The sequence below is a fragment of the Panthera tigris genome, chromosome B1, assembly GCF_018350195.1.
Source record: "Panthera tigris isolate Pti1 chromosome B1, P.tigris_Pti1_mat1.1, whole genome shotgun sequence".
Lineage (NCBI taxonomy): Eukaryota > Metazoa > Chordata > Mammalia > Carnivora > Felidae > Panthera > Panthera tigris.
This window is the reverse complement of record NC_056663.1, coordinates 75,485,686-75,511,299: the sequence shown is the minus strand read 5'-3', so window position 1 is coordinate 75,511,299 and position 25,614 is coordinate 75,485,686. Positions and strand designations below refer to the sequence as shown.

Genomic DNA, 25,614 nt, shown 5'->3' with positions numbered 1-25,614 from the left:
CAAAATCCTTAATATATATATATATTAAGGATATATATATATATATATATACACACACACACATATAAATATGTATATAAATATACATATATATTTAAATTCTCTATGTTCATTGGTTCCTTCCCATTAGGCCTGCAAATATGATCATTTTTTCCTTAATAAAAATGTTCCCTTGGCCTTGTTTCCCCTTGAGGTGACCATCATTTCTTTTCCTTAAGGAATTTTTTATAATACATTATTAGAAGATATTATATTTAAATAGATAAAAGAAGGATGGTATGAGATCATATATCATTAAATGACAAAATGTTTACTTTGTAATTTCAGTCTTATAGTGAAAGAGGGGTATATGAAAATAGAGTCATTTGTTGTTCAGGGGAAAGTGATTTTCACACATTTATAGCTTTCCTCAGTATTAAACTTTTCAGAGTAGCCTGAAATTAGATAAGGATGTCTGTCTATTTGGGAATGAGGCTGAAGGAATTTTTGCAGTGGCAAGAGGTATAATCTAGTAACTAGAATCTAAGCCTTTATGATCTGATGGTATATTTTATAATTCTGTGATATGGAAGCATATGCATGTGCTTTTTTTCATAACCAAATAAACGATATAATGTACTTTCAAAAAAGAGCAAATAAGAATACATATAATTCTTATGTCAGTTATCTCTATCCCCAACAATGATTTAATAGCGTTTTTCTTTCCTTACTGATGAAAAATGTTTTTACATATAATATTAATGAGATATATAAACTTGACTGTTCAGTAATTTTGGAAATAATAAAGTCAGTTCTGTCTGCAGTATAGAATCTGTGCTGGCTTATCGGACGCTATACATGTATTTTGGTAGCTCCTCCCCCCCACCCCATGCCAAAAAACTCAACAAGCACACCACAAAACCACATGCAACCGCTGTCGGAAAGAGTCCTTTGGGTATTTTTCAGTGTTGGTGGTTCATTTGAAGAAAGAAAAAAGTCACTCTGAATGGTTTATAGAGCTGTCTCTCAGGCATGAAATTCGAGTTGAAGAGCGTGTGGGTATTTACAGGGAGAACAGGCTGAATATGTGGCCAGAGTGTTCCTCTAAACAGTCCCAGCACCTATAGGTCAGACTACAGAGAGTAGAGGGCAAGAACGGGGAGAAAGGTCCAACAATGCCGTACTTATGACTTGAGCACATGTTCCGGTGGCTGCAGCCTCTTTTACCTGCTCCTGGCTTTTTGCTAAGTTTTGTCCTTCTCTGTTCTTCACTTGGGACTTTCAGCTGTGCTCTGAGAGTTAAATAAAAAGCCTGGAATGGAAAAAATGCAAAAGGGAAAAAACTGAAGCCTGAGAACAGGCAGATGCAGGAATATATTGAAAACCTTGGCATTTGAGGAAATATGCCTTTATACATCTCTCATAAATATGGAGTCCTCTCTTTCAGTTTTCTATTGCCCTGGGGACACTCTAGTGCTTTAATACTCTAACATGGGAATGAGAGACAGACAGACAGACAGACGGAGGAAATATCCAGCTTTCTTGTCTCGGATGTGTTGGAAGTATTTTCATTTATAGAATCTTCTGGCAGTTTCTCCTTCTTAAACATGGCTTGCTTGACTTGCCTGATACCTCCCCCCCCCTTGTTCTCCCAAGCTTACCCATTATTGTGGTTTCTGTATTTATGACACATTTAGAATCTTCTGTATTTATGACACATTTAGCCTTAAAAATATGATTGGCTAAGCATCGTCCAAGCGAGATGCACTTTTCTTAGAGAAGATACAGCCTCCTTTGGGAATAGGGCCAGGGATTAAAGCCAGGAGAAAGGAGAATATAGATTTCTAGAAAGAACAGTGGACTGGGAATCAAGAGACTTACCTTTGATTTCCATCAAAACTAACCTGTGGGGCACCTGGGTGACTCAGTGAGTTGACCATTTGACTCTTGATTTTGGCTCAGGTCATGATCCCAGGGTTGTGGGATTGAGCACTGAGTCGGGCGCAGTCCCAGAGTGGAGCCTACTTAGGATTCTTTCTCTGCCCCTCTCCCCTGGCTTGCACACCCTCTGTCTGTCTCTCTCTCTCTCTCTCTCTCAAATAAAGTAAAATAAAATTAAAACAACAAAAGAAACTAATTCATGATTTATGACTTTAGCTAAGATATTTATCTTGTCTATAATGCAGTCTCACTGTCTGAAAAGAGTGCGTGTGCAGCCCCTCTGAGAACAAACCTAACAGACCTTAGAGAGCATGTTTCTAATTTTGATTTAGAAGCAGTTGGCATGTTGAATGTTCCCTTCTTATGTCAGAAGAAGAATCTGGGGATCCTGGGGCTGGGAGGAGTCTCAAGGAGTCTTGTACTTTTTGAACCTCTGGGATGAACCGAAACACTCTGATTTTCTTCATTATTTTCATTATAGCATCTGAATAAGAGACATTGTCACAGAAATATTATGTTTAAGACAAGGGAGTTAAGTCAGAACTTGTTTTTATCTCTTATCACGTAAAGCAGGGCCACATACTGAAATGTTACCTAATAAGGGCCAGTCCAGTAACCAAGAGTGAGGTGATGACGCTGGCTGTCAGATTCTAGGGAGTGGTGGGGACCGTGGGAACGGGAAATGTATACCCTGTGTGCGTGGGGAGGCCATTCCTGGTGTTTAAGACACCACATGGGCCTGTCAAAACATGCCTCTTAGTGGCAAAGAGCTATTGTTGGCAGTGGGCAATGTCTTATTGAAAACAATAGATTTGTATTATTAGGAATTAAGAATTACATGTTGGAAAATTCACCAATTTGAGTAATAAAATATAGTCCTAGACGATACACATGAGCTGTTTCCCTCAGGTATGTAATTTGTGTGATCTTTCTTCAAAGAGGCTGTCCTCTTTCTACATACTTTAATCTCCTTCCATTCTCCTTAAAAAATGTTTTCTTTCCTCAAGAATTATCACATCTAGCAAGTTTTCTGTTCTTACATTCTAACATTTTTTCCCCCAGATATGAATGTTGAATGGTTAGCCTTCTACCCCCAACAGATGTCCTTGTTTTGAATATTCCTTAACTATGTTCTAGTTAATTTCACTCCCTGCAAAGAACTTGAGCCATAAGTCTAACCTGAATCCTCACATTAAGCCCCCTTTCTCACACTTTATTGTTAGTGGGCAGAAGAGTTGACCAGTGTGATACCCTTCATATTACTCAGTTGAAAATAGTTGGGGTTTTTTTGGCACTGCAAGTCTGGAAATTTTATCATGGATTTTGTTTCCCGGTGCTCTAATAATTATCCTGTAATCACTTTGAACTCTCTCCAGTTTGTATGCTTAAAAAAAAAAAAAAAAGGATTCTGAACTGTACCCAGTCCTTTGGATGGGCTGACCACAATGATAAGACAATACCACTGTCTTACCACTTTTGTCTGAGAGTTAGCAACACGCAGCTGGCTCATATTTACTATACACTCTGTGACCTCAATATCTTTTTTCTCCCTACTGGCTCTGTTGTAGTCATACTTTCTTCATATTTTATCCACATAATTCATTTTTCATTTGTAAGTGTGCTATCTTGTACTCACACCGAGTAAGCACTATCTTGTTTTTGATGGATCATTTCTATCTGTGATTTGTCAAGGTTACTTGGAATTCTATTATTTTTCAGAAAAGCTAGAAACCTTAACTTGGTTTGTAGCTATGAAATGACTGAGAATGCTTTAAATTCCATTATGACAGCCATTGATTAAAAAAAAATTCAATCATAATGGACCCAGGAGTCTGGGTGCTGTTTTATAACTACCCCAAGTGGCATCAAGCCATTTATTTCTGTCGCCGTTAACTAATGGTTTTCCTGTTTCTGGATGCTTTTAAACTCCACGGACATTGTTATCATAATCTCTTGCTTGATTATAGACACTAGGTTTGAATGATTAGAATTACAATCTAGGGGACTGTGGTTGGTGGTAGTGGAGAAAATAAAGCCGATAATTGTTTAATTCGTGAACGTAGCTTTGGTAGTAGCATCATTATTTTATATTTTTAGTAGCAAGGTAAGAGAAAATAGGGGAACCCGTAGATAGAGTAGTAATGTCTCTTTCGTGGATGTTTTGTTTTGCATTGAACTTTGAGAATGTCTATGCTTGGATTTAAATTTAATAGCCAGTGTCCTATTAAATATATGAACATAACGAGATGTGTTTTTGTTATTGTCATTACAGGTTTCAGAAGATAACAATGAAATGTGAAGAAGTTACATTTCTTACGTGATACTTGAAAGTTAGTGACTGCTTGCCAAATTTTCTGGAAAATTAAATATGACTTAGAAGCATTGATGTATGAAGGTTTATGATGTCATCGGTTGCGACAGAAAGTAAACTCCAGCAGACTGTGAGCCTGCAGGGAGTTGACCCAGAAACATGCATGATTGTATTTAAAAACCACTGGGCACAGGTAATGTATGAGTTCCACTTCCTCTGCTGGCCTAGGTAGCCCTCAAGGTCTCCATCACATTGAACCAGGATTGCCTACCTCTGTGGCACTAACTAAGGCTTCCAGAAGTATAGGGCACGGAAACCCTTTCAGGTGGAAGGGAAAGCAACCTTTTTTTTTTTTTCTTTCCTAGAATAGGGATCTGGTTAAAAACCATGGTTGCCATAAAAGCAATTAGGGAACATATATGTTCCTCAGATATTTTTAGAAGAACAGCAATTGGCCTTAAAGTGACTTTTGCATCACTTTGCAGTAGACTTGACCTTGTTTACAAACTCTCTTTCCCTCCTCCCTGATGATTTCCATTTAGTCCTCACATTCCAATAGCACTAAAATACACATTTATGAAATACCTACCAAGTGCTGTGCTGAGTACTTCAAAAGCTTTAAGCTTTATGTCATTTAATCTTCTCTGCAAACCCACAAGGCAGTTAATATTAGCTTCCTCATTTTACAGATGAGGGAATGGAAAATTAGCGATGTTAAATGACTTGCTTGAGGTTATACAAATAGCGAGTTTGCAAGCAAGTGCATAGACCTTGGTCCCTTGACTCGTGTATTTGACCTCTGTGTTTCTACCATTTTTTGGGCTGGTGGTCCCTGTATAATTTAACAAAAGAAGGTGCCTGGCAGTACCTGAATTCATTAGAAAGCTGTTTATAAAAGTTTTCTTGATTATTCGTTTTGACTTCTCTGTAACTCTGATCTGCTCATAGAGATAATTAAGGGTTGAGTGTTCAGAAAATTTATCAGCTCACCACCTTTCCTCAGGGAGTTTGTAAGTAGTAAAATAAATAAAATTGGCCTTCTTTACTACTTGTCCAACATTACACTCCCTAGGTGAGCTGGTAAGTGGCTATTTATGTGACAGTTTTTTAATGACTACCCAGTTCCTTCCTGTGGCCGGACACAGCACAGGGGTTAAAGCACTGAGCCTGCAAATCACAACAATTATAGGGGACACAGTTTAGATCAAAAACAAAATCGATTCTACTTCTGGGTCATTTGCACTTTGTAGCTTCTTGTCATTCATAGAAAGCTTCCAAGATTTTTTATGCATTTCCCATTCTCTGACTTTTTACAATTAGAATCATAATGGATTTGCTCTGGATTTTAAGGGCATGTCTGCTTTAGCAAAGGGAGGAAAGTAATTCAGGAGTTTTCCAGATAATTAGAGTAGTTGTCTTTGACTTTGCACTTTTATAAGTATTTTAATGTGCCAGCTCCAAAGTGGGTTTGTGAACCAAGGGGATGTGGCTGTTAGCCCATTGGGTGTGGGAAGAATATTTTAGAAAGCCTATTTTTATCTTTATCTTTAATTTAACTTAATTTTATTTTTTTGAGAGAGAGAGGGCAGAGGCGGGGCAGAGGGAGAGGGAGAGAGAATCTTAAGCAGTCTCCATGCCTAGCCCAGAGCCTGATGTGGGGCTTGAACTCACAAACCCATGAAATCATGACCTGAGCCGAAGTCAGACACTTAACTGACTTAGCCACCCAGGCACCCCAATTAGATGTTTTATATTAACAGTACTTTCAGCCTCAGTCATTTCACTTGGCTGAAGAACTCCCATCATTCTAGTATGTATTCTTGGCTCTGAGCCCATTTTGTTTATTTGTGTAAAAATACTTTTGATTGTAATTGTTCTTGGTGGAGTATCTGTGATGTGGTCCATTTAATATCCATTTATACAGACATGATATATCAACCTCTTGATTTTATGTGGATGGATCATTTGCCCTGTCAAATTCCGTCCTGGGCAAGCTTTCTCCAAAGCTGTTGGAGTGCTGTTAGAGAGTCTTAATTCATGAATTTGTAAATACTCTTTCACACTAGTGAAGGAGTAAATTAGTGGTCCCAGAATCATATTACTCATTTCCCTATTTTATATGAATGACTTCAGCATTATCAGACATTTTGGGTTATCTGAAACATAGTACCCTTTGTTTAGTGCAGAAAATATATTTTTTCTTTTCAAAATTTTAAATGTTTATTTATTTAGAGAGAGAGTGCGGGTCAGAGAGAGAGGGAGAGAGAGAGAGAATCCCAAGGAGGCTTCATGCTGTCAGTACAGAGCACGATGGGGGATCATGACCTGAGCCGAAATCAAGAGCTGGATGTTTAACCAACTGAGCCACGTAGGAGCCCCTCTTTTCAAGTTTTTACTTAAATTCTAGTTAGTTAACATATATTGCAATACTGGTGTCAGAAGTAGAATTCAGTGATTCATCACTTGCATAACAACACCCAGTGCTCATCACAAGTGCCCTCCTTAGTACCCATCACTCATGTAGCCCAAGCCCCACCCACATCCCTCCATCAACTCCCAGTTTGTTCTCGATAGTTAAGAGTCTCTTATGGTTTGTTTTCCTCTCTTTCTTTTCCCCTCCTCCCATATGTTCATCTGTTTTGTTTCTTAAATTCTAATATGAGTAAAGTCATATGGTATTTGTCTTTCTCTGACTGACTTATTTCATTTAGCATAATATACTCTAGCTCCATCCACTTCGTGGCAAATGGCAGGATTTCATTCTTTTTTTTTTTTTTTTTTATCTGATGGCTGAGTAATATTCCATTGTATCTATATATGCCATATCTTCTTTATCCTAGTGCAGCAGAATATTGAGTTGAGAGTAAGGATAACTTTGTCAGAGGGAATGGTGTTTAGTTATTAAATACTTGCTTTTATAAAGTGGAGACACGCTTTGTTTTATTGTTGTTTCAACCATTTCTTTAACTTTCTTACCTCTTTAGCCTTGACTTTTCCTTTTAAATAAACCTGCAAAGTGCCCACAGTGTCTATTTACTTCCAAGAAAGGCTCTTGAGGACCTTTCTGTTGCATTTCTTCACGTTGAAGAAATGCATGTGAATGTCAACACAATTATTGTTAAATGGAGATTTACCAAGCCCAAACTGCGGATACATTGGTATAGGGGGCACAGGTGGACATGGGAATGTGTAAGCCTTGGTCTGAGCTTTTAAAGAATGTATATGCTGGGATACCTGGGTGGCTCAGTCGGTTGAGTCCGACTTCAGCTCAGGTCATGATGTTGTGGTTCACGAATTCGAGCCCCACATAGGGCTCTGTGCTGACAGCTCGAAGCCTGGAGCCTGCTTCAGATTCTGTGTCTCCGTCTCTCTTCGCCCCTCACCCCTCATACTCTGTCTCTCTGTGTCTCTCAAAAATAAATAAACGTTTAAAAAAATTTTTAAAAATAAATAATGTATATGCTAATTTGGATGACAAGGTGACATACATGATTAGAAAATGAATAATATTACTACAGGAATTAAATCAAAGGAAGGGACTATTATGGGTGAAAGTGGCTTGGGAAATGGAGGAAGTGAGATTTTTGCTAGCTTGACTATAGGAAAGGAAAGTTTTCTTGACAAAGGAAAACAATGTTTTGGAGAAGATGTTGGGAAGAAATGTTCAGCTTTGGCTTTTCTTGGTGATAAAAAAAAAGTGAGGAAGTTAGGGCAAAGTGGAGGTGCAAGGCTAACTCAGGTAAGGAATGAGAGATTCAGTTGATAGGAATAAATGAGACTCATTTCAGAGTTTTGTACATTAGTACTTTGTTGTGAGTTGTGTAGTGTGGAGGTACATGTGGAAGGGTTGCAGAGGATTGGGAAGTGAGCTAAAGCCTGACATAATCTCCTGTGACTAGTGTGACAGCAGCCCCTGGGTTCCCCTGAGGCCACCCGAGGAACCTGTAAGGCTGGTAAGAAATGTGGCATAGTCAGAACTGGGTGACAACATTGTATTTACTGAAGTGCCCCAGCAGCTGGCAAGCAGAATACTTTTTATCTGTTAAATTAGGGAAAATGAAGTCAATAGACGTCTGTGGTATCCAGAGTTCTTCTGTTTGTTAGGATACTTGAGTACAAATTCAGCCTAATTAACATGTATTTGGCAGTTTCTGTTCCAGGCCTTGAGTTACAAAGCAAACTCTGATGGAGGAGGCTATCCGCTTGCCCACCTACACGTTGCAGTCTGTCAGGGACAGCTTGTCACACAACCAGCCATCATCCACGGCAGTCTGTGATTCAGGAAGGTTGCCAGTGGAGAGATCTTGAGTGGCCCAGTTGTGCACTTGAGTTTCCAAACTGTTCCCTGGGCCCAGTGATGTCATGACATCCCCAGAATAGTTCTTTAGGGGACATTCGGCAGGTGACATTGCTGACAGTGAATCCAGGCCATAGGAAGCAGCCTCTGGCTTGTACTTTCTCTCACTTTCTGAGACGCCGTCTTGCACTGTCATGTTGCCAGAGCAGTGACTCTAAAACCCAGATTTGCCCGTGTCAGTTTTCTAGTTGGACATTTCAGTGGCATCCGGGCACCTACAGGCCAGCACGTCACACAGGGCCTTTATGGTCTGGCCTCATTTCACTCCCTGTCTCTGATTTATTCTCTAGAAATGGGAAATTACTTGGAGTTCCTGGCCAACCCCACTCCTAGGCAGTGGCCTTCACGCTATTTCACGCTTCTCTGCTTTAGGCATTTCCTCCTCTTCCTGCCTGGAATATCCCTCCCCCTGGTTAAATGCCTCTCCTTCTTAAAGACTCTTTTGGGACATCAGTTTTTCTAGGAAACCTTCTCTGCTCTCTTTTATGCTTCCACTCAGTGCTGCAGCAGCATCCTGAGTGTTCTTTCTCTGTTATACCAGCCACATTTTATTAAGATTATGTGTGCAGTAGCTTCCTTCCACCCTCATTTCAAGCTCTTCATGATCAGAGACCATTTATAGTTGACCTACATCTCCAAGTGCCAAGAATAGCGTAGCCCCATTGTTGTAGATATTCAATAAATTGTTGAACTGCGAGATAGGAACATTGTATGAAGTACAACTTTAGAAGAGCTAGGTGACTTAGAAAACAGCGTTGAACATACGTTAGTGTTAAAACATTCCGTAATTTTGTAGGAAGGTCTTTGGACTTCTATTTAATGATCTGTGATTTGGAGGACTGTGTGTGTGTGTTTAGTTTTTATAGTAGTCTGGAAGAACGATTTATAGTTGAGTAGACTATTGTTTTTATCTCTTGCCTTTACTTCTGTGCTTCTTCTGAATGGAAGAGAGAACAGGATGTAAGAAGCATTGGTCCACCAGATAATAAACTGTTCAACTATTTTGCCATGTGAATTAACCCACCCATACACCAGTTTTTCGTAATGGCACAGCTGTACCGTGAAGCTTCATGGACCTTGCTCTATTCATTCTCTGTCCTCTCCTTTTGAGCCTTGAATCAGTATTGGTTATATACCCAATGGTGTCTGCACTTAGAGCTAGGAGAACAGAAGTGATGGGTTAAAAATAAAATCAATTGGAAATGCACATTTCCGTGTGCTTCTGGTTAGTCAATAGCCCAAAGCTTCTCCTTACCACCCCTCAGCCTCCAAAAATAAGCGGTTATACAATTTTTGAGCCAAGAAAATTTCAGAGCTCAGATAGAATAATGGCAATGGATGAAGAAAAGCTAGTGAGTCTAGTAGCCTTTCTCTTCTTGGTGAGGGTGGGGATGGGAAAAATTAGATTAGTTAATTAAGTCAAATGTCTTCCCACAATAATGCAAAGTAGATGATATGGTTTAAGTATAGTACCTTATGTAGAGTTCCAAGGGGCCTGATCCTAGTAAAGAAGTATAGAGGACTTATAAATGGATTTGAGATGTGTCTGTTCCCTGTGAAACTGATTCTCTTGTTCCGTTCATCTTCATTCTTTTGGTCTATGCCTTGTCATGGACGAAATGACAAAAATTAGTCTTTGAGAGATGAAAAGTTGGGAAGTATTAGAGAATCTCATCTTAATATCTTAGTCAAATGATGTTTGTTAATATTTTAAAAATTTATATCTCTTAGCTTCTCAAATAGCTCTGAACTTGACAGTAGAAAGTGAAGCAGAACAGAAGCTTTGTTTCTTTAGAGGGCCGAGGCATTAACTTATGCTTCTAATGGACTTTAAAGTGGTCGAACATGTGGAAATATCAACAGTGCACCCACTGTATGATCAGTGATAAGTCTGTTTTTTACCATGGAATATTATTACATAGATCATTATTCTTAAATCCTTTCCCTAAAACCTAAATTTAACAAACATACCTAAATGAAGGTTTTATTATGTTATTTTATTTATTGATATTTCTACCATGTTTCTTTATTATGGTAGTGCTAGACCATCTTTGGTCCCAAGGAGGTATGATGTGTAGATATAGCTCCTGCTTTTACCCTGTTCAATCGCAGATTTAGATATGCCTCTGGAGACTGGGACTGGAGCTGACCTGAACTAAATTGTACAAGCACAGATATATTACTAGGCTGTTAATCTTAATACAAAAAGAAATGACTCAGTAGATGTCTCCCATGGCAATAGGTGTGCCAGGAATACCCCAGATTGAAAGACATGGCTTTTAAGTAATGATCAAGGACTGGATGGAAACTTAGTTTTGTTGTAGTTATTTGGTACATTAAGTGGAATTTGGCTTAAGATCGCAAAAGCCTGGCCTTCTTCTGTGTGATGGAAAATGTTGCTTAGTAACTTGGTTTTTTCCACGATGTCACTTTAATTAGCATTCCAAAGGATTTGGAAGTATGGGTTATACTCATGTGACTTTCTTGAAATAACTAGGCTCTAACCAAAGTAGCATAAGTAATCATCTCTTAACATATGCGTGTATAGAAGACATAAAACAATATTAAGATGTAGTCAAAGCTAATCTGACAGATAAACACTTGTGTTTACCATGAAGAATAATCATTTGTTAGCTAGAGGAGTGATTATGTGGATCTTTCATTTTGACAGCATTTGAGATGCCTATTTTAGAATTTGTGAATATTTTTAATCCAGGCCTATTATTGCTGACTGATGGGGACCATCATTAGGAGTAGCTGATATCCTTAATAAAAGAAAAATGCTATTTATTCATCTCCTTTACCCTAATAACCTTTATATTTATAGAGCAAATGACTTTGAAGTTAGGTTAAAATTTAAGCGTATTTGTCAGATGATAATTTGTATACAATTGTTCATACTATTGATTTTTTGTACATTTGTGATAATTTACATGTGGCTCTATTTGTGATCCAGGCTATGATTCACACATATATGTATCAGCTTATATTTTTTAAAGTTTGTAGACCAACAGATGCCTAGCCATGATCAGCAAAACATTTACAGTGCTATTTCCGATCTTAGCTGCCTTACTTAATGAGCTGGGGCTGTAGCAGGGGTTGATTGCTTTATTAAATGGCATTTTTAGCCGAAAGAAGTGAACTTGTTTAGTAAAGGAAATATTTGCACAGCATATTTTGCTTGCGTTCATTCTCTTCCCATCTCTAGGTCCCTCCAGCTCCCCTAATGGTGTTTTTTTCCGGGACCTGAGTCCCCGAGACTGAGTATACAGCTGAGAAGCCAACTTAGCAGAGTTGTGAGCATAAGATAGAGGATACTCAGGGGAATGTGCTAGGCCTGGGGAAGCCACCAGGAGCAGCAAAGACCGTGGATCTATAGGACTGGAAGCTCAGAGTAGATAAATGGATGAAAGTAGGCAGCAGGCAGAAGTCAGGACACAGGAGTACTGGTTTGGTGGAAGTGATGTGAGAAGACAGCACTAAAGGAAAAAATAAGGAAAAGTCCAGGTCACGTGAGAAAGCATCTACAGAAGCTTAGAGAACTGTGACACCATCTGGGCAGTGAACTTGAGGCATCAGTTCTTTGGCATTTCAACACATGTTGTGCTGTAGCCAAGAAGCTTCTTAAGACATTCCCTGTCAGGTTAGGAACCAGGCCCTGGGTATGGGCCCTTAGAGACCACTCTTAAAAGCAGTTCATGGGTGTGTCTGCCAGGAAGGGAAAGGGAGGTGGCCTGGGAGGGTCCTGACACCTAAGAAGAGAGGTTAAGGACATGTGTCAACACAGGCATAATTAACGCTTTGCTGAGCACTGTATATTCCATGACTCACAGGCCTTGGTGTAACACACCCTTTTCCAGGCAGTAAAACCACCCGGCCAGGGCCGGGAATGAGTAAGGGCTCTTAACATGTCTGCTCCATTACGGATGATCAACAAACCTTCAGTCTCCATGGGTTATCATAGCTCTGTTCTCGAGTTTCTCTGCCCATTAACCAGTGTAGAGGAGCTTATACTATAAAGAGGGTAAAGATGCTTCAATTTAAAAGTGGCTAAGTAGTTTGTCTTCTGTATAAAAAACTCAGTTCTCTTTTCTAAGCTTTTTCACAGCAAAAAAAGTAAGTCTGTTTGCAAAGGAATACAGTGGAATAAATAATATGTGACGGTTAATTTATGAGAAAAATGTGCTTCATGACTATGTAAATAGTTCTGCTATATATTACTTATATATATTTAGATGTGTAACATATACTTACTTACATGCATGCATATAGTATAAATACATATACACGTGTATAAATTTATATTGCTTAGGAATTTCTGAGAATTAGGAGATTTTCAATTATTAATTGCTTTTAACTCAGTGTTTTGGTTTTTCTTTTTTTAAAGTTTAATTTTTGAGAAAGAATGAGCAGGGTTGGGGCAGAGAGAGAGGGGAACAGAGGATCTGAAGCAGGCTCTGTGCTGACAACAGAGAGCCTGATGTGGGGTTCAAACCCACAAACTGAGACCATGACCTTAGCCAAAGTCAGATGCTTAACTGACTGAGCCACCCAGGTGCTCTAGTGTTTTGGTTTTTTAAAAAAGAGATTAGTGCAAAATTACTTTGTCTACTTTTATTTTTATTTATATTATGAAATTAGATCAATTTATAGGGGAGAAGAAGTAATTAACCTTAAAATCCCATTTATATCTTTTCAGACTCACTTATGATCCTGTGTCTTTTGTCAATATATTTAGTTTTTAACTTAAATTATTTCATATATACATTTGCATGCAATGATATGTTTCACTTAGTGTTTATTTTTAATAATTTTATTGTATGGTGATGTAACATTTCGATTATAATTCTCTTATTGTTGACTGGGTCAATAATATTTTTATTTTTCATTATTGAAAATATCATTGGCGTGAACATTTCTTAACATATTATTTTTGGATTGTTTCCTTAGATTCTCCCCAAAGTGAGATTAACAAGTCAAAGGGCAGGGATAATTTTATAGCTTCTGATACAGATTGCCAAACTGTTTTCCAGAAAGATGGAGCTAATTTGCCCCACCACTAACAGTGTATAAAGCATAGGATCAATTTTAGACAGTTTAGACAGTCTGAGCACACATGAGAAGTGTAATTACATTTCTACCCTGAGGCCTACCTGTATAGATAGTTCTCATAAGTAAACTCAATATGTGGACTTTGAAATTATGGAACTGGGAGAAAGCGTGTTGCTGATTTATTCTTCAGAATGTGGAACCTTGAAGTTCGAGCTTTGGGGGCTCGAGAACATACGTGTTGAGGTGGAGGCCCCTTTTGGACAAGTGAGGTACTGTGGTCCCATGCTGGGAGATGTTGTCAAGGCCAGAGCAGAGGGAAAGGACAGCCAGATCCCAACATTTCTGCCAGTGAGGTAGTCAGGCCTCTGAGGAATTCTGGAGGACTTCCTAGAGGTTGGGGGAGGCTGGGGGATCTCTGGAGTCTGGCAGGGAACGAAGGAGAGATGTCCGTCCAGTGGATGTGCTGGGGCTGAGTCATTAAGCCAGGTGCCACCTGGGTAGCTGCGAACCCAAGGCCTTTCTCATTGAAAATGTCAACTCAGGGGTGTTGCAGTGATTTTTTTTCTTTGTGACAACATTATTAATTTTATAATGAAAGTTGATAGAGATTCCAGATTCTGTAGAATTCTGTTCATTCTATGAGGATACACTTGCTTGGTCTATAAAGGCTCATTTGCCTTGTTTCTGACAGGAGAAAAACTTAGACCTTTCCTGGGGAAATACATTTTTCTCATTTCTCATGCATGCTGACATAGCATTGTACTTTTGCCAGCTTCCCCAGTGACTTGCAAAAATTCTATAACCTAAATATAGAGCGTGTAACAGCACGTTATAGAACTGGGCCAGGAGGGTACTGCAAAAGACAAACATAATCCCCATAGCATGCAGTTCAGAAAGGCAAAAAGGAACAAGTATAAATTCATCGCTAGGGTGTTGGGTTGTCTAAAAATTATTATTAGAATATGTATACATTTTAAGGGAAGTCAATTGAATGGATATTGTAGAAATTCCAAGTCATAAAGTTACATGGGAGTTGAGATAGGAAATTCTTTTAATTTCTAGGTCCTAAAGTAGAGGTAAGTACTGATGGGCAGAGAGAGGTAGGAAGCATTCAGTAGGCAGCAGTCGTAAGGGAGAAAAACACCAGGACATCGCATGACCTAATTGGGGATTTATTTATATTTTACCGTCAATAGATTTTTTTCTTTGTGGTGGTAAAACATATATAACAAAGATTGCCATCTTAGCCTTTTTAACTTTCTTATTTATTTATTTATTTATTTATTTATTTATTTATTTATTTATAAATTTATTTTTGAGAGAGAGAAAGAGAGAGCACAAGTGGGAGAGGGTCAGAGACAGAGGGAGACACAGAATCATGAGCTGTCAGCACAGAGCCCAACGTGGGGCTCAAAGTCGTGAACCACAAGATCATGACCTGAGCTGAAGTTGGATGCTTAACTGACTGAGCCACACAGCTGCCCCTCATCTTAACCTTTTTAAAATGTGTAGTTCAATGGCCTTGGCTACCTTGACAATGTTGTGCAACTGTCTCCACTATTTCCAAAACTTTTTTTTATCACTTCAAACAGAAACTTGCTGCATTAGGGATTTACTTAGTAAATGGTCATCCCAGAACTTTTTCTGGTTTTAAAAAATGCAAAGTTAAGGGGCGCCTGGGTGGCTCAGTCGGTTAAGCGTCCGACTTCAGCTCAGGTCACGATCTCACGGTTCGTGAGTTCGAGCCCCGTGTCGGGCTCTGGGCTGATGGCTCAGAGCCTGGAGCCTGCTTCCGATTCTGTGTCTCCCTCTCTCTCTGCCCCTCCCCCGTTCATGCTCTGTCTCTCTCTGTCTCAAAAATAAATAAACGTTAAAAAAAAAAATTTAAAAAAAATGCAAAGTTCAAACCTTCATTTTTTTAGTTTCATCATATGCCATATGCTAGGGGTGATTGTGCTAGGTATGTATCCCTTGTTCATCAGTTTCCTTTCATCCTTACTAACCTTGCATGCTTGGTGGGAGAATGTGTCCATCCAAGTAGAGGAGGGAGGGATGTTCAGTCGAGGGCGTGCGAAGGAGCCGTGTTTTCCTGTTGGAACCTCCAAATCTATTTGTAGAACATGGGTAGTCTTACTTATTTAATGTATTTTAAAATTAAAAAGTGATATTTTTGACAGTGCAGAAAAAAAGTGAAAATTTATCATCACTTTGAACACAAAAGTGATTATTATTTTTCCATATATATTTTTCGATCTTTTTTCATGTATGTTTTTGACATAGTTGATAATGATGTATCTGACTATATATAAAGACTTCATTTTTCATCTAATATATCACTTACAATTTTTCATTTTGCTCAGTAGTATTCACAATAGGCTCATGAACACAAGTAGCTTAATTTTTTAAACTATACTACTTTCTCTGACGTTTAGGTTGCCCAAATTTGTAACGATTTTAAATGAACATCTTCAAATGTCTGCTTTCTATAGTTTAACCACTTCATTTTATTCTTGTGAGAGAGAGAGAGAGAGACAAACACAGTGTTCATATTTATCTTGTTTTGGGCCATGGCTCCTGCATTTTCCATGAAAGATAAGGCGCAGTCAGGGGTGGTGTGTATTGTAATTATGGTAAACATGAGATGGATGACAAATGTTTGCATTGGTTACAGGTTGTGAAGATCTTAGAGAAGCACGACCCCTTGAAGAACACCCAGGCAAAATATGGATCCATCCCTCCAGATGAGGCCAGTGCCGTGCAGAATTATGTAGAACACATGCTCTTCTTGCTAATTGAAGAGCAAGCCAAGGATGCTGCGATGGGGCCGATTCTGGAATTTGTGGTCTCCGAGAACATCATGGAGAAACTCTTCCTTTGGAGCTTGCGGAGGGAATTTACTGATGAGACTAAAATCGAGCAGCTAAAGATGTACGAGATGTTGGTCACTCAGTCGCACCAGCCTCTGTTGCACCACAAGCCCATCCTGAAGCCCCTGATGATGTTGCTGAGCTCTTGTTCGGGAACAAGCACCCCTGCTGTGGAGGGGAAGCTGGTTGTCCTCCTCAATCAGCTTTGTTCGATCCTTGCCAAAGATCCATCTATTCTGGAACTCTTCTTCCACACTAGTGAGGACCAAGGGGCAGCCAACTTCCTCATCTTTTCCCTTCTGATTCCCTTCATTCACCGAGAGGGGACAGTGGGTCAGCAGGCCCGGGATGCTTTGCTTTTCATCATGTCTCTGTCTGCTGAGAACAGCATGGTGGCCAATCACATTGTGGAGAACACCTACTTTTGTCCAGTAAGTCCCTCTCGTTGGCATGCTTTCCACCCACTCCGCTTTTCCTCTCTCGTGCTCATGGTAAATACTTTTTTTTATACCTTTCTTTTCAGCAAGTTGTACTTGGCACCTTCTATGGAAAGATGTTTGGAGGAAATTTTTGGAGGGAGCAATCTAAGTTGAAAAGCTATTTGGCTGAGCATTGTCAGCTCTAAATAAGCCAACAGAGGAAACTCTATGTGTTACCATTTCATGTTTGATTTCTGTTGGGTTAGGAACTATTTTAGTTTTTTACTATGAACATATCCTGAGTGATTGGTAGAACGTGCACTTTCTATATTCTTAGCTTTTCAAGTTGATCTTGCACTGTAGAATCATGGCACGCTGTGAGACTGCTCAGCTGGTTTCACAGATCAGTTTATTTCTCAGCAAGATAGTGACCAGATGATTATAGACACAAAGCACTGATTTTATTTATAAAAATAAATACGTATTTACAGTTTGAGGTAGCAAGAAATACTTCACTCTGTATAGCTTCGTGATCATCGACATGGTGACAAAGAAAGTGTGAGGTCCTTTGCAGGTGTTGGTGTAGCATAGATCCAATCGTGGTCACAGTTCCAGAAAATAATGGGAGCTGTCTGAGGCTCTTAAGATACCTTAGGGCTCTGATTAGTTTTTGGTGTTAGTGTTGTCTTTGGAAGGGGCATTTGAATGGCAGATTTATATCATCTGATTTGTCAGGGATGTTGGGCAACAGCTAATTTTATTTTCCCAACTCAGTAAACACTCCCAGTCTATTTCCATTGTCTGTTCTTTTTAAAAATTTTGTATTTTATTTTTTGAGAGAGGGACAGAGAGCGCACACATGCATAAGTGGGGGAGGGGCAGAGGGAGAGAATCCTAAGCAGACTCCACGCTCAGTGTGGGGTGGGGCACAGGACTTGATCCCATGACCAAGAGATCATGACCTGAGGGGACACTTAACTGACTGAGCCACCCAGGTGCTCCAATTGGTTGTTCTTACAGTCACCTCATTATATTTCTTTATAAACTGTACTGTCTTAAGTATGCCTGATTCTGCTGGAATAGTAAGACCATTAATGAGTTTTATTGAAATAGGCCAGGCAAGTTGCCATAAGTAGATTAGATTCATTATTAACGAACACTATATGAGTAGTTCTTGACTGGGGGGAGGGCAGTTAGGAATGTCTGTGGGGTGTCCTTTGTTGTCATAGGGACATGAGGTGGCTGTGGAGGGAGGTCAACTGGCATTTAGTATTCAGAGGCCAAGGATGCTTAATGTCTGGTAGTTTGTGGAACAGTTTTGCACAGTAAAGAACCGACTTGCCCAAAATGCTAATAGCAACCCTAGTGAATAATATACTGTATTTTGCTTTGAGGTTCAAAAGCAATAATCTTTTTCATGCTACTAAATTCTTATTTTTACTAATAAACCAGGATCACCTAGTATGTGGTGAATATTTTGGGGCAAACAAATGGATAAAAATTTTGAAAATTAGAACTACAGTTCAGAAATTCAGGGTACCATGTGTCTCTTCTGGGTTCTGACCAGCAGAATTAGAAATTGTAGAAAGAGTGATAGTCAGCTATGGGAAGTAAGGAGCTGATTCCCTTCCATCTGTGCCAATATATTAAATCTCCCTTCCTTACTGCCTTCAACGGTGCGGTTTCTTGTAAACTCTTTTTAAAGAATATATTATCATCGGCAAAAATGGAACTTCTTACCTGAATCTAAGCACCTTTGAAATACATTGCTGTATTACTTTTTTATTTCTTCTGGTGGCTTTAGGCAACACAAATTCATTATCTTACGGTAGTATTGGCTTACTGTAGGTTCGAAGTCCAGCAGGTGTCACTGGGCTAAAATGGAGATCTTGGCAGGGCTGTGCTCCTTTCTGGAGGCTCTCGTGGTGAGTGCACTTCCCTGCCCTATCCTGCTTCTAGAAGCCTCCCACATTCCTTGGCCTGTGGCCCCTTCCTCCATTTGTGCAGTCAGCAGTATTGTATCTCTCTGAACACCATTTTGTAGTCACGCCTCCCTCTTCTACTTTGAAGGAGCCTTGCAATTTACTTTGGGTTTACCTGGATTATCCAGGATGACCTTATTTAACCATCAGCTGATGAGCAACCTTAATTCCCCTTTGCCATGTAACCTATTACATTCACAGGTTCAGGGATTAGAAGCGGACAGTGTGGGTGTGTGGGTGTGGGTGGGCATTAGTGCCTATCACATTTGCTCTATCCAGTTCAGAGAGCTCTTGAAGAAATTTGAGCAATAACACGGTAGAATCAGAATTCTTTTAGGAGTTTAAACTGGGTAAGATAGGTGAGTTTGCTCAAGATGGGGAGATGCTGAGGAGGTCGGGAGATACATTAGGGTCTAGAAACAAGAACGATAGGGATGAGAATGGCAAGGAAGGGCTGGATATGAGCAATGCTGTGGAGGCAGAAGCTTACTAAAAATAGTTTTGTGAGGGACCTATACAGAGGTTTGGGTTTGGGCTTATTTGAATTGTTTTGGGTAGTTCTGTTAAAGAAGGAGCACAGCCATCGAAACAAATCATCAAAATATTCAGGTGGTTCTCCAGAGCAGTATGCAAAAGGCAATTAAGAAAAGATATTACCTGCAAAAGCAAACAATTCTAAGGTATCTTGAATAAATCTAACAAATCTGTGAAAAGGGTTTTACAGAGAAAATTATAAAACTTTTTTAATCAGTATAAAAGAAGACCTAAATAAATGGAAAATTGTTTAGTTTGTAGATACCGTGTAGATGACACTTTCCTGAAAATCAGTCCATGAAGTTAATGCCACTTATGATTTACAACCTTTTATTATAAAAAAGGTAAAATACAGAAAACTTGGAAGAATACCGAAATGATCACCAAATACACATGGCTTACATTCAAAATTGTTAATATTTATGTTTATCATCTATGTTTTTTGTTTCTGCTGTACCATTTGAAATGAAGATAGAGACATTTGGAATTAAGTTACAGACATTAAATACTTTAGTATGAATCTCCTATAAATAAGGACACTCTCCTGCATAACCACAATGCCTCTATTATACCTAAGAAAATTATACAATAATTCCGTAATAGGATCTAATATCCAATTTCTCAGTTATGCCTCGAATGATTTTTGTAGGTTTTTTTTTTTTCAAACTGGAGTCTGATACAAGGTACATCTCTGATTGTCATATCTTTTTTTTTTTAATGTTTTTATTTATTTTTGAGACAGAGAGAGACAGAGCATGAGCAGGGGAGGGGAAGAGAGAGAGGGAGACACAGAATCTGAAGCAGGCTCCAGGCTCTGAGCTGTCAGCACAGAGCCCGACGCGGGGCTCGAACTCACAGACTGTGAGATCATGATCTGAGCCGAAGTCGGATGCTCAACTGACTGAGCCACCCAGACGCCCCTGTCATATCTCTTTAAGTCACTATTAATCTATAACAACCTGTCACTTTTTTCCTCAATGACAGTGACTTTTTTTTTTTTTTTTTAATTTTTTTTTCAACGTTTTTTATTTATTTTTGGGACAGAGAGAGACAGAGCATGAACGGGGGAGGGGCAGAGAGAGAGGGAGACACAGAATCGGAAACAGGCTCCAGGCTCCGAGCCATCAGCCCAGAGCCTGACGCGGGGCTCGAACTCACAGACCGCGAGATCGTGACCTGGCTGAAGTCGGACGCTTAACCGACTGCGCCACCCAGGCGCCCCTGACAGTGACTTTTTAAGAGAAGCCATTGTCTTGTTGAATGTCCTACATACTCTGGGTTTGTTTCTTATGTAGTTTAGCTTGTCCCTATCACCTGTATGTCCCGCAAATTGGAAGTTAGGTCTAAGTGCTTGATTAAATTCAGGGTAAGTTTGTAAGAATACTTTACAGGTGATGTGATACACTTCTTATTGCATTATATCAAGAAGCATGTGTTGGGTCATCTCACTTTTGTGATGCTACACTTGATTACTTATTGGTTAAAGTGGTGATCACTTTATCTCTCCAGATAAAAGTAACATTGCCCCCTTGCAAATGTAAGGTGTAATTTATGAAGTGTTAATGTGACTTAAATCAAAATCCCAATAGGATTCTTCATGGAACATGACAAATCACTGCTAAAAGTCCTATAAATGTGTGTAAAAGACCAGGAATAACAGATGATTATGAATAATGGTAACAGTAACGTATTTGTTGAGAACTTACTGTATGGCCGATACTGTTCTTCATGCTTTACATGTATTAAATCGTCTAGTCCTCACAACTGTAAGTACTAGTATTATACCCTTTTTTATAGATGAAGAAATTGAGGCACAGTGACAGTAAGTAAATTTATAAAAGGCCTCATGGCTAGTAAGAGATGAAGTCGGGATCTGAACTGGGGCAACCTGACTCAAGGACCCTTGTGCTTAAGCAGCACTTTGTTCATTATATGAAGACTTCTTATAATGCATGAACCATAAGGAAGCGACTAGAATTAAGAACAAAAACACAGGTTTGAAGATATTTGTAATACACATAACTGTGTATGTGATTGGAACCCCAAATACACAAAAATATATGTAATGCTACAAATTAATAAGAAAACAATGAAACAGCCCATTAGAAAAAAGGGCAAAGGAGGCCTGCATGGCTCAGTTGGTTAAGTGTCTAACTCTTGATCTCAGCTCAGGTCTTGATCTGAGGGTTGTGAGTTCAAGCCTCCCATCGGGCTCCATGCCCAGTGTGGAGCAAAGGATATGAATGGACAGTTCCCAGAAGACACCCAAAGCCAATAAACATGAAAATATTCTCATCTTCAGTAGCATCAGGGAAAATGCAGATTGAACCCACAGTGAGACACCAGATAATGCTCATCAAGTTGGCTAACTGTTGGACATCTGTTAACACCAAGTGTTGTCAAGGGTGAGAAAAAACAAGAACTCTTGAGAATATAAATTGGTACAATAATGCAGGAAAGCTGTATGGCAATATTTAATAAAATGGAATATTTGCATACTATGTGATCTTGTCTTCACTTCTAGATATCTGCCCCAGGGAAATCTGGCACATGTTTACAAGGGTACACACACAAAGATATTCAATAGAATAGTGATTTGAGGAAGAGCAAAACAAATACATTAAGGGAAAGATAAATGAATGGTTTGTTCTTTTTCAATGGAATACTACTCAGGATTCAAAATGAATGAATCACATGTATTAGCATGTAACTAGATCCACATGTGTGAACACCAGTAATCTAAAAACATGTTGAGTAGAAAAAGTAGAAAGAGGTTTCATATAGCATGTTAGTATTTACATAAAATTTACATAAGGTTTTAACTCACAAAACTTTAGTATAGACTGTTTTTTGGACACATATGTATACAGCGAAAGTACAAGACCAAGCACAGGAATAATATGTACTGAGTTCAAAATTGTGGTTATTTCTGGGGATGAAGGAAGGAGAAATGATGGTAATACGATTGGAGTAGGCTTTAGCTCTATTTGTAATGTGGTTGTTTTTTTTGTTTTTTGGGTTTTTTTTTTTTTTGAAAAAATAAAGAGCACTCTGAATAAATTATGGCAAAATATTAAAATATGTTAAATCTTGGAGGTGTTTTTAGGTTTTATGGTTTGTAATATTTTATACTTCAAAATGTAAACATATCACTAGAATGGAGCAGTTTTTAATGTTTAGATACCCACTTATTATGTGTTATAAGCAGAATTCACTGAGTAATTGTTGCTTTTATAAAAACGTGTTTTAAAACACTGTACAGTTCATTAAAATTGGAGGGACAACAACAGCTCCAGCTGACCTTATTTGCTAGAGTGGAACACAGAGGTCCGTTGTGCCAAGTTGCCCCTCAGGATAGATCCCATAATCTCATTTGTACCCAGTTTTCTATAATTACATCTGACAACATAATTAAAAAAAAAAAAAGAACTCTTTATGTTGATGATAAAAGCGTACTCTGTTAGCCATCCAGCTAAGGACCACAATTGACAAAAAGCTTTCTGTAATTAGTATGATTGTCAAAGTGTGTTAGCATCAGGCTTTGGGAAGAGTAATGACTCTTTCAGGAAACTGGACCACATTTTGGAAACTTTTGTGTTGTAGTTTTTAGGAAGAGCTCGTTCCGCTGCCTCCACTGGCAAGACGTGCTCTCCCAGAAAAGGAGGAGAATGAGAAAACTCTAGGGTACAGTTTAGTACCGACAAATGATGGATGGGCAACTATATATGACCCTATCACTTTTGATTTTTTGTAACCAAATATTGATGGTTATGTCTTCGTCACTTGTTATATATTGGCCAAAGTAGAAAGCTGCATATATGTAAATCAGGAAATGCAAATTGAAGTAAGCAACCTGTAGGTACACAGCCACTGATAGAAAGTTATTTATCTCCTATCCAAAATTTATGAGCTTTTTTATTTTGGCAAGTTGTATCAAATGGTCCCCACCAGCTGTTTTGCTGCTAGCTTCAGACTAAAGTCATCTTCTAGAAATCTTTTTCTTTTGCTAAAATTAACCAGGTACCATTAGTGTTTAAAGTTAATGATGGACCTTCCTTGAATTGTTCCACCCTCTGTGCATGTCCTCTTTCTTCACCTCCACTGGAAACACTGCTGTGTGTAAGCCACGATGCCCATCTCTGTACATGCGTATTGTCTTTAATTCTTTCACCAGTTCACTGAAGAAGCTGAACCTTAGAAACCTCTGTAAATGGCAAAGTCAGGTTTGAAACCGTGTTAGTCTGCTACTAAAATCCACAGTTGCAACAGGTCCCATACTGTTCTGCTGTCAGGGAAGTGGTTTGCTTTTTATTTTATTTTGTTTTTAAAGTTTTTGAGAGAAAGAGAGTATGTGTGAGAGAGCCCTGACATGGGGCTCAAACTCACGAACTGCGAGATCATGACCTGATCGCTTAACCAACTGAGCTACCCAGCCACCCTGTTGTTTTAAACTGTTGTTATCCTTACGATTTTATATGGTGATTAGCTTTCTTTTAAGGAGACTCTTGAGAGAAGATAAATTAGAAATACTGAGTTAACACTTAATGGGCTGGGAATAAATACTATGTTTTACAATTACTTTTTTTTTGTTTGTTTTGTAGAGAGGATCATAAAAGGCTCAAATAATAGACGGGCATTTTATGTTTAGCTGTTGAATGTCTATATTTTTTTAAATTTTTACGTTAAAAATGAAATATAAAAGTAAATAGATTATGTCATTAAACTACTGGGAAAATGATCTACAAAACCTATTGTTGCCTCTCCTTTTCCCTTCTACTGTTCCCACAGCACCCCCTAAGTCCCTCTGTAGAGCATTCGTGTTTCTTGCATTTGTTAGTTTGTTGGCTGTCTTCTCCGGCTCACCCGGTCTGACTTGCTCATTCTAGTCCACACTGGAGGTGTGGATGATCTGTCCAGTCAGGTATGTTGAGTATCAGATGCTAGAAGCACTCGCTATGAATAACACATCCAACTCCACAACAGACTACAGGCCTGGAGATTGAGAATCCAAGGTCTTCATGCAGAGACACCAGCTGATGCCATGGGAGAGAGTGGGAGTCGGGTGGTGTGGGGGAGCAGGGGGGGTGCATCTGGGAGAGAAGCCCACAGTGGAGTGTGAAGGGCCCTGAGAAAAACAGGTGAACCATTTCAACATGGGAGTCGTCAAGAGTATATGTATTTCTCTGTTTTGTTTATAATGACCTTTATTGATGCATTCATTCACTCACTCAAGTGAACACCTTCAAGCCAGATAATATGTTAAAGTACTGGAAACAAACAGTAAACGAGATTGTGCATTTATCTCTTTTTCAAAATCAGGGCATTTGTTGTCCCGAAGAAGAATGTCCCCTATTTAAAGTATTTAACTCCTTGTCAACATACCCAAACAAATCATTTTAATTCCAGTTTTGAATGTGACCCGAGTGAGTTACCTGTTACAAATTTGGAACCTCTGGCAAGGGAGAACAGAGACGGAGAATTCTCCTTGAAGGGAAATCTAATCTTGATGTCACATTTTAAAAATCAATTACATTTGCTAACTCATGCTAAATTAACCGCAGTACAAAGGCTTTAATTCTGCATACTCCTGATTCCTTAACCACTTTGAGGCTTTGAAGATGAATTCATAGACAGGCCTAATTTGTCTGACTAAAAAGCTGGGAATAGCTATTCAGTATATCAATATAATTACAGCAACATTAATTTTCAAATTACATACATCACTGACAGTAATTAAAAATAACACATACCTAATATTTTAAGAAAAAAAATTTTTAAGTTTATTTATTTATTTTGAGAGAGCGACAGAGAGCGAGTGGGGGAGGGGCAAAGGTGGGGGGGGGGGAAAAGAGAGGGAGAGAGAGAATCCCAAGCAGGCTCCACTCTGTTAGCACAGAGCCTGACATGGGGCTCGAACTCACGAACTGCGAGTTCTTGACCTGAGCTGAAACCAAGAGTCAGATGCTAACCGACTGAGCCACCCAGATGCCCTAGTATTCACTTTTCAAAAAGAGTATTCTGAGAAGGGCATGGTTCAGATGCAAACAGAAGCCTGCCTGTGCAAAAGGACAGTGCCATGTGACAGCTGGACACAGAGGCCTACTGTGTTCTGACCTACAGAAAGTGGAGCCAGAGGATGCCTGTGCTGTCTTCTTCAGAGTGGCAGAGAAAC

General features: G+C 39.1%; 1 protein-coding gene across 4 annotated transcripts in view; it reads left to right on the top strand.

Annotated features, from left to right (window-relative positions):
• The window catches only part of FHIP1A (FHF complex subunit HOOK interacting protein 1A), a 284,213-nt gene that overhangs the window by 188,967 nt on the left and 69,632 nt on the right, over window positions 1-25,614 (top strand). For 3 of the 4 annotated variants that reach the window (XM_042983773.1, XM_015538394.2, XM_042983775.1), the window contains 2 exons: window positions 4,193-4,424; window positions 16,312-16,938. In XM_042983773.1, the coding sequence (XP_042839707.1) occupies window positions 4,320-4,424; window positions 16,312-16,938 (732 nt within the window). In that variant the 5' untranslated portion in view covers window positions 4,193-4,319. Of the gene's footprint in view, window positions 1-1,755; window positions 1,907-4,192; window positions 4,425-16,311; window positions 16,939-25,614 lie in introns of those variants that run through there. The other variant, XM_042983774.1, reaches the window with a different exon arrangement.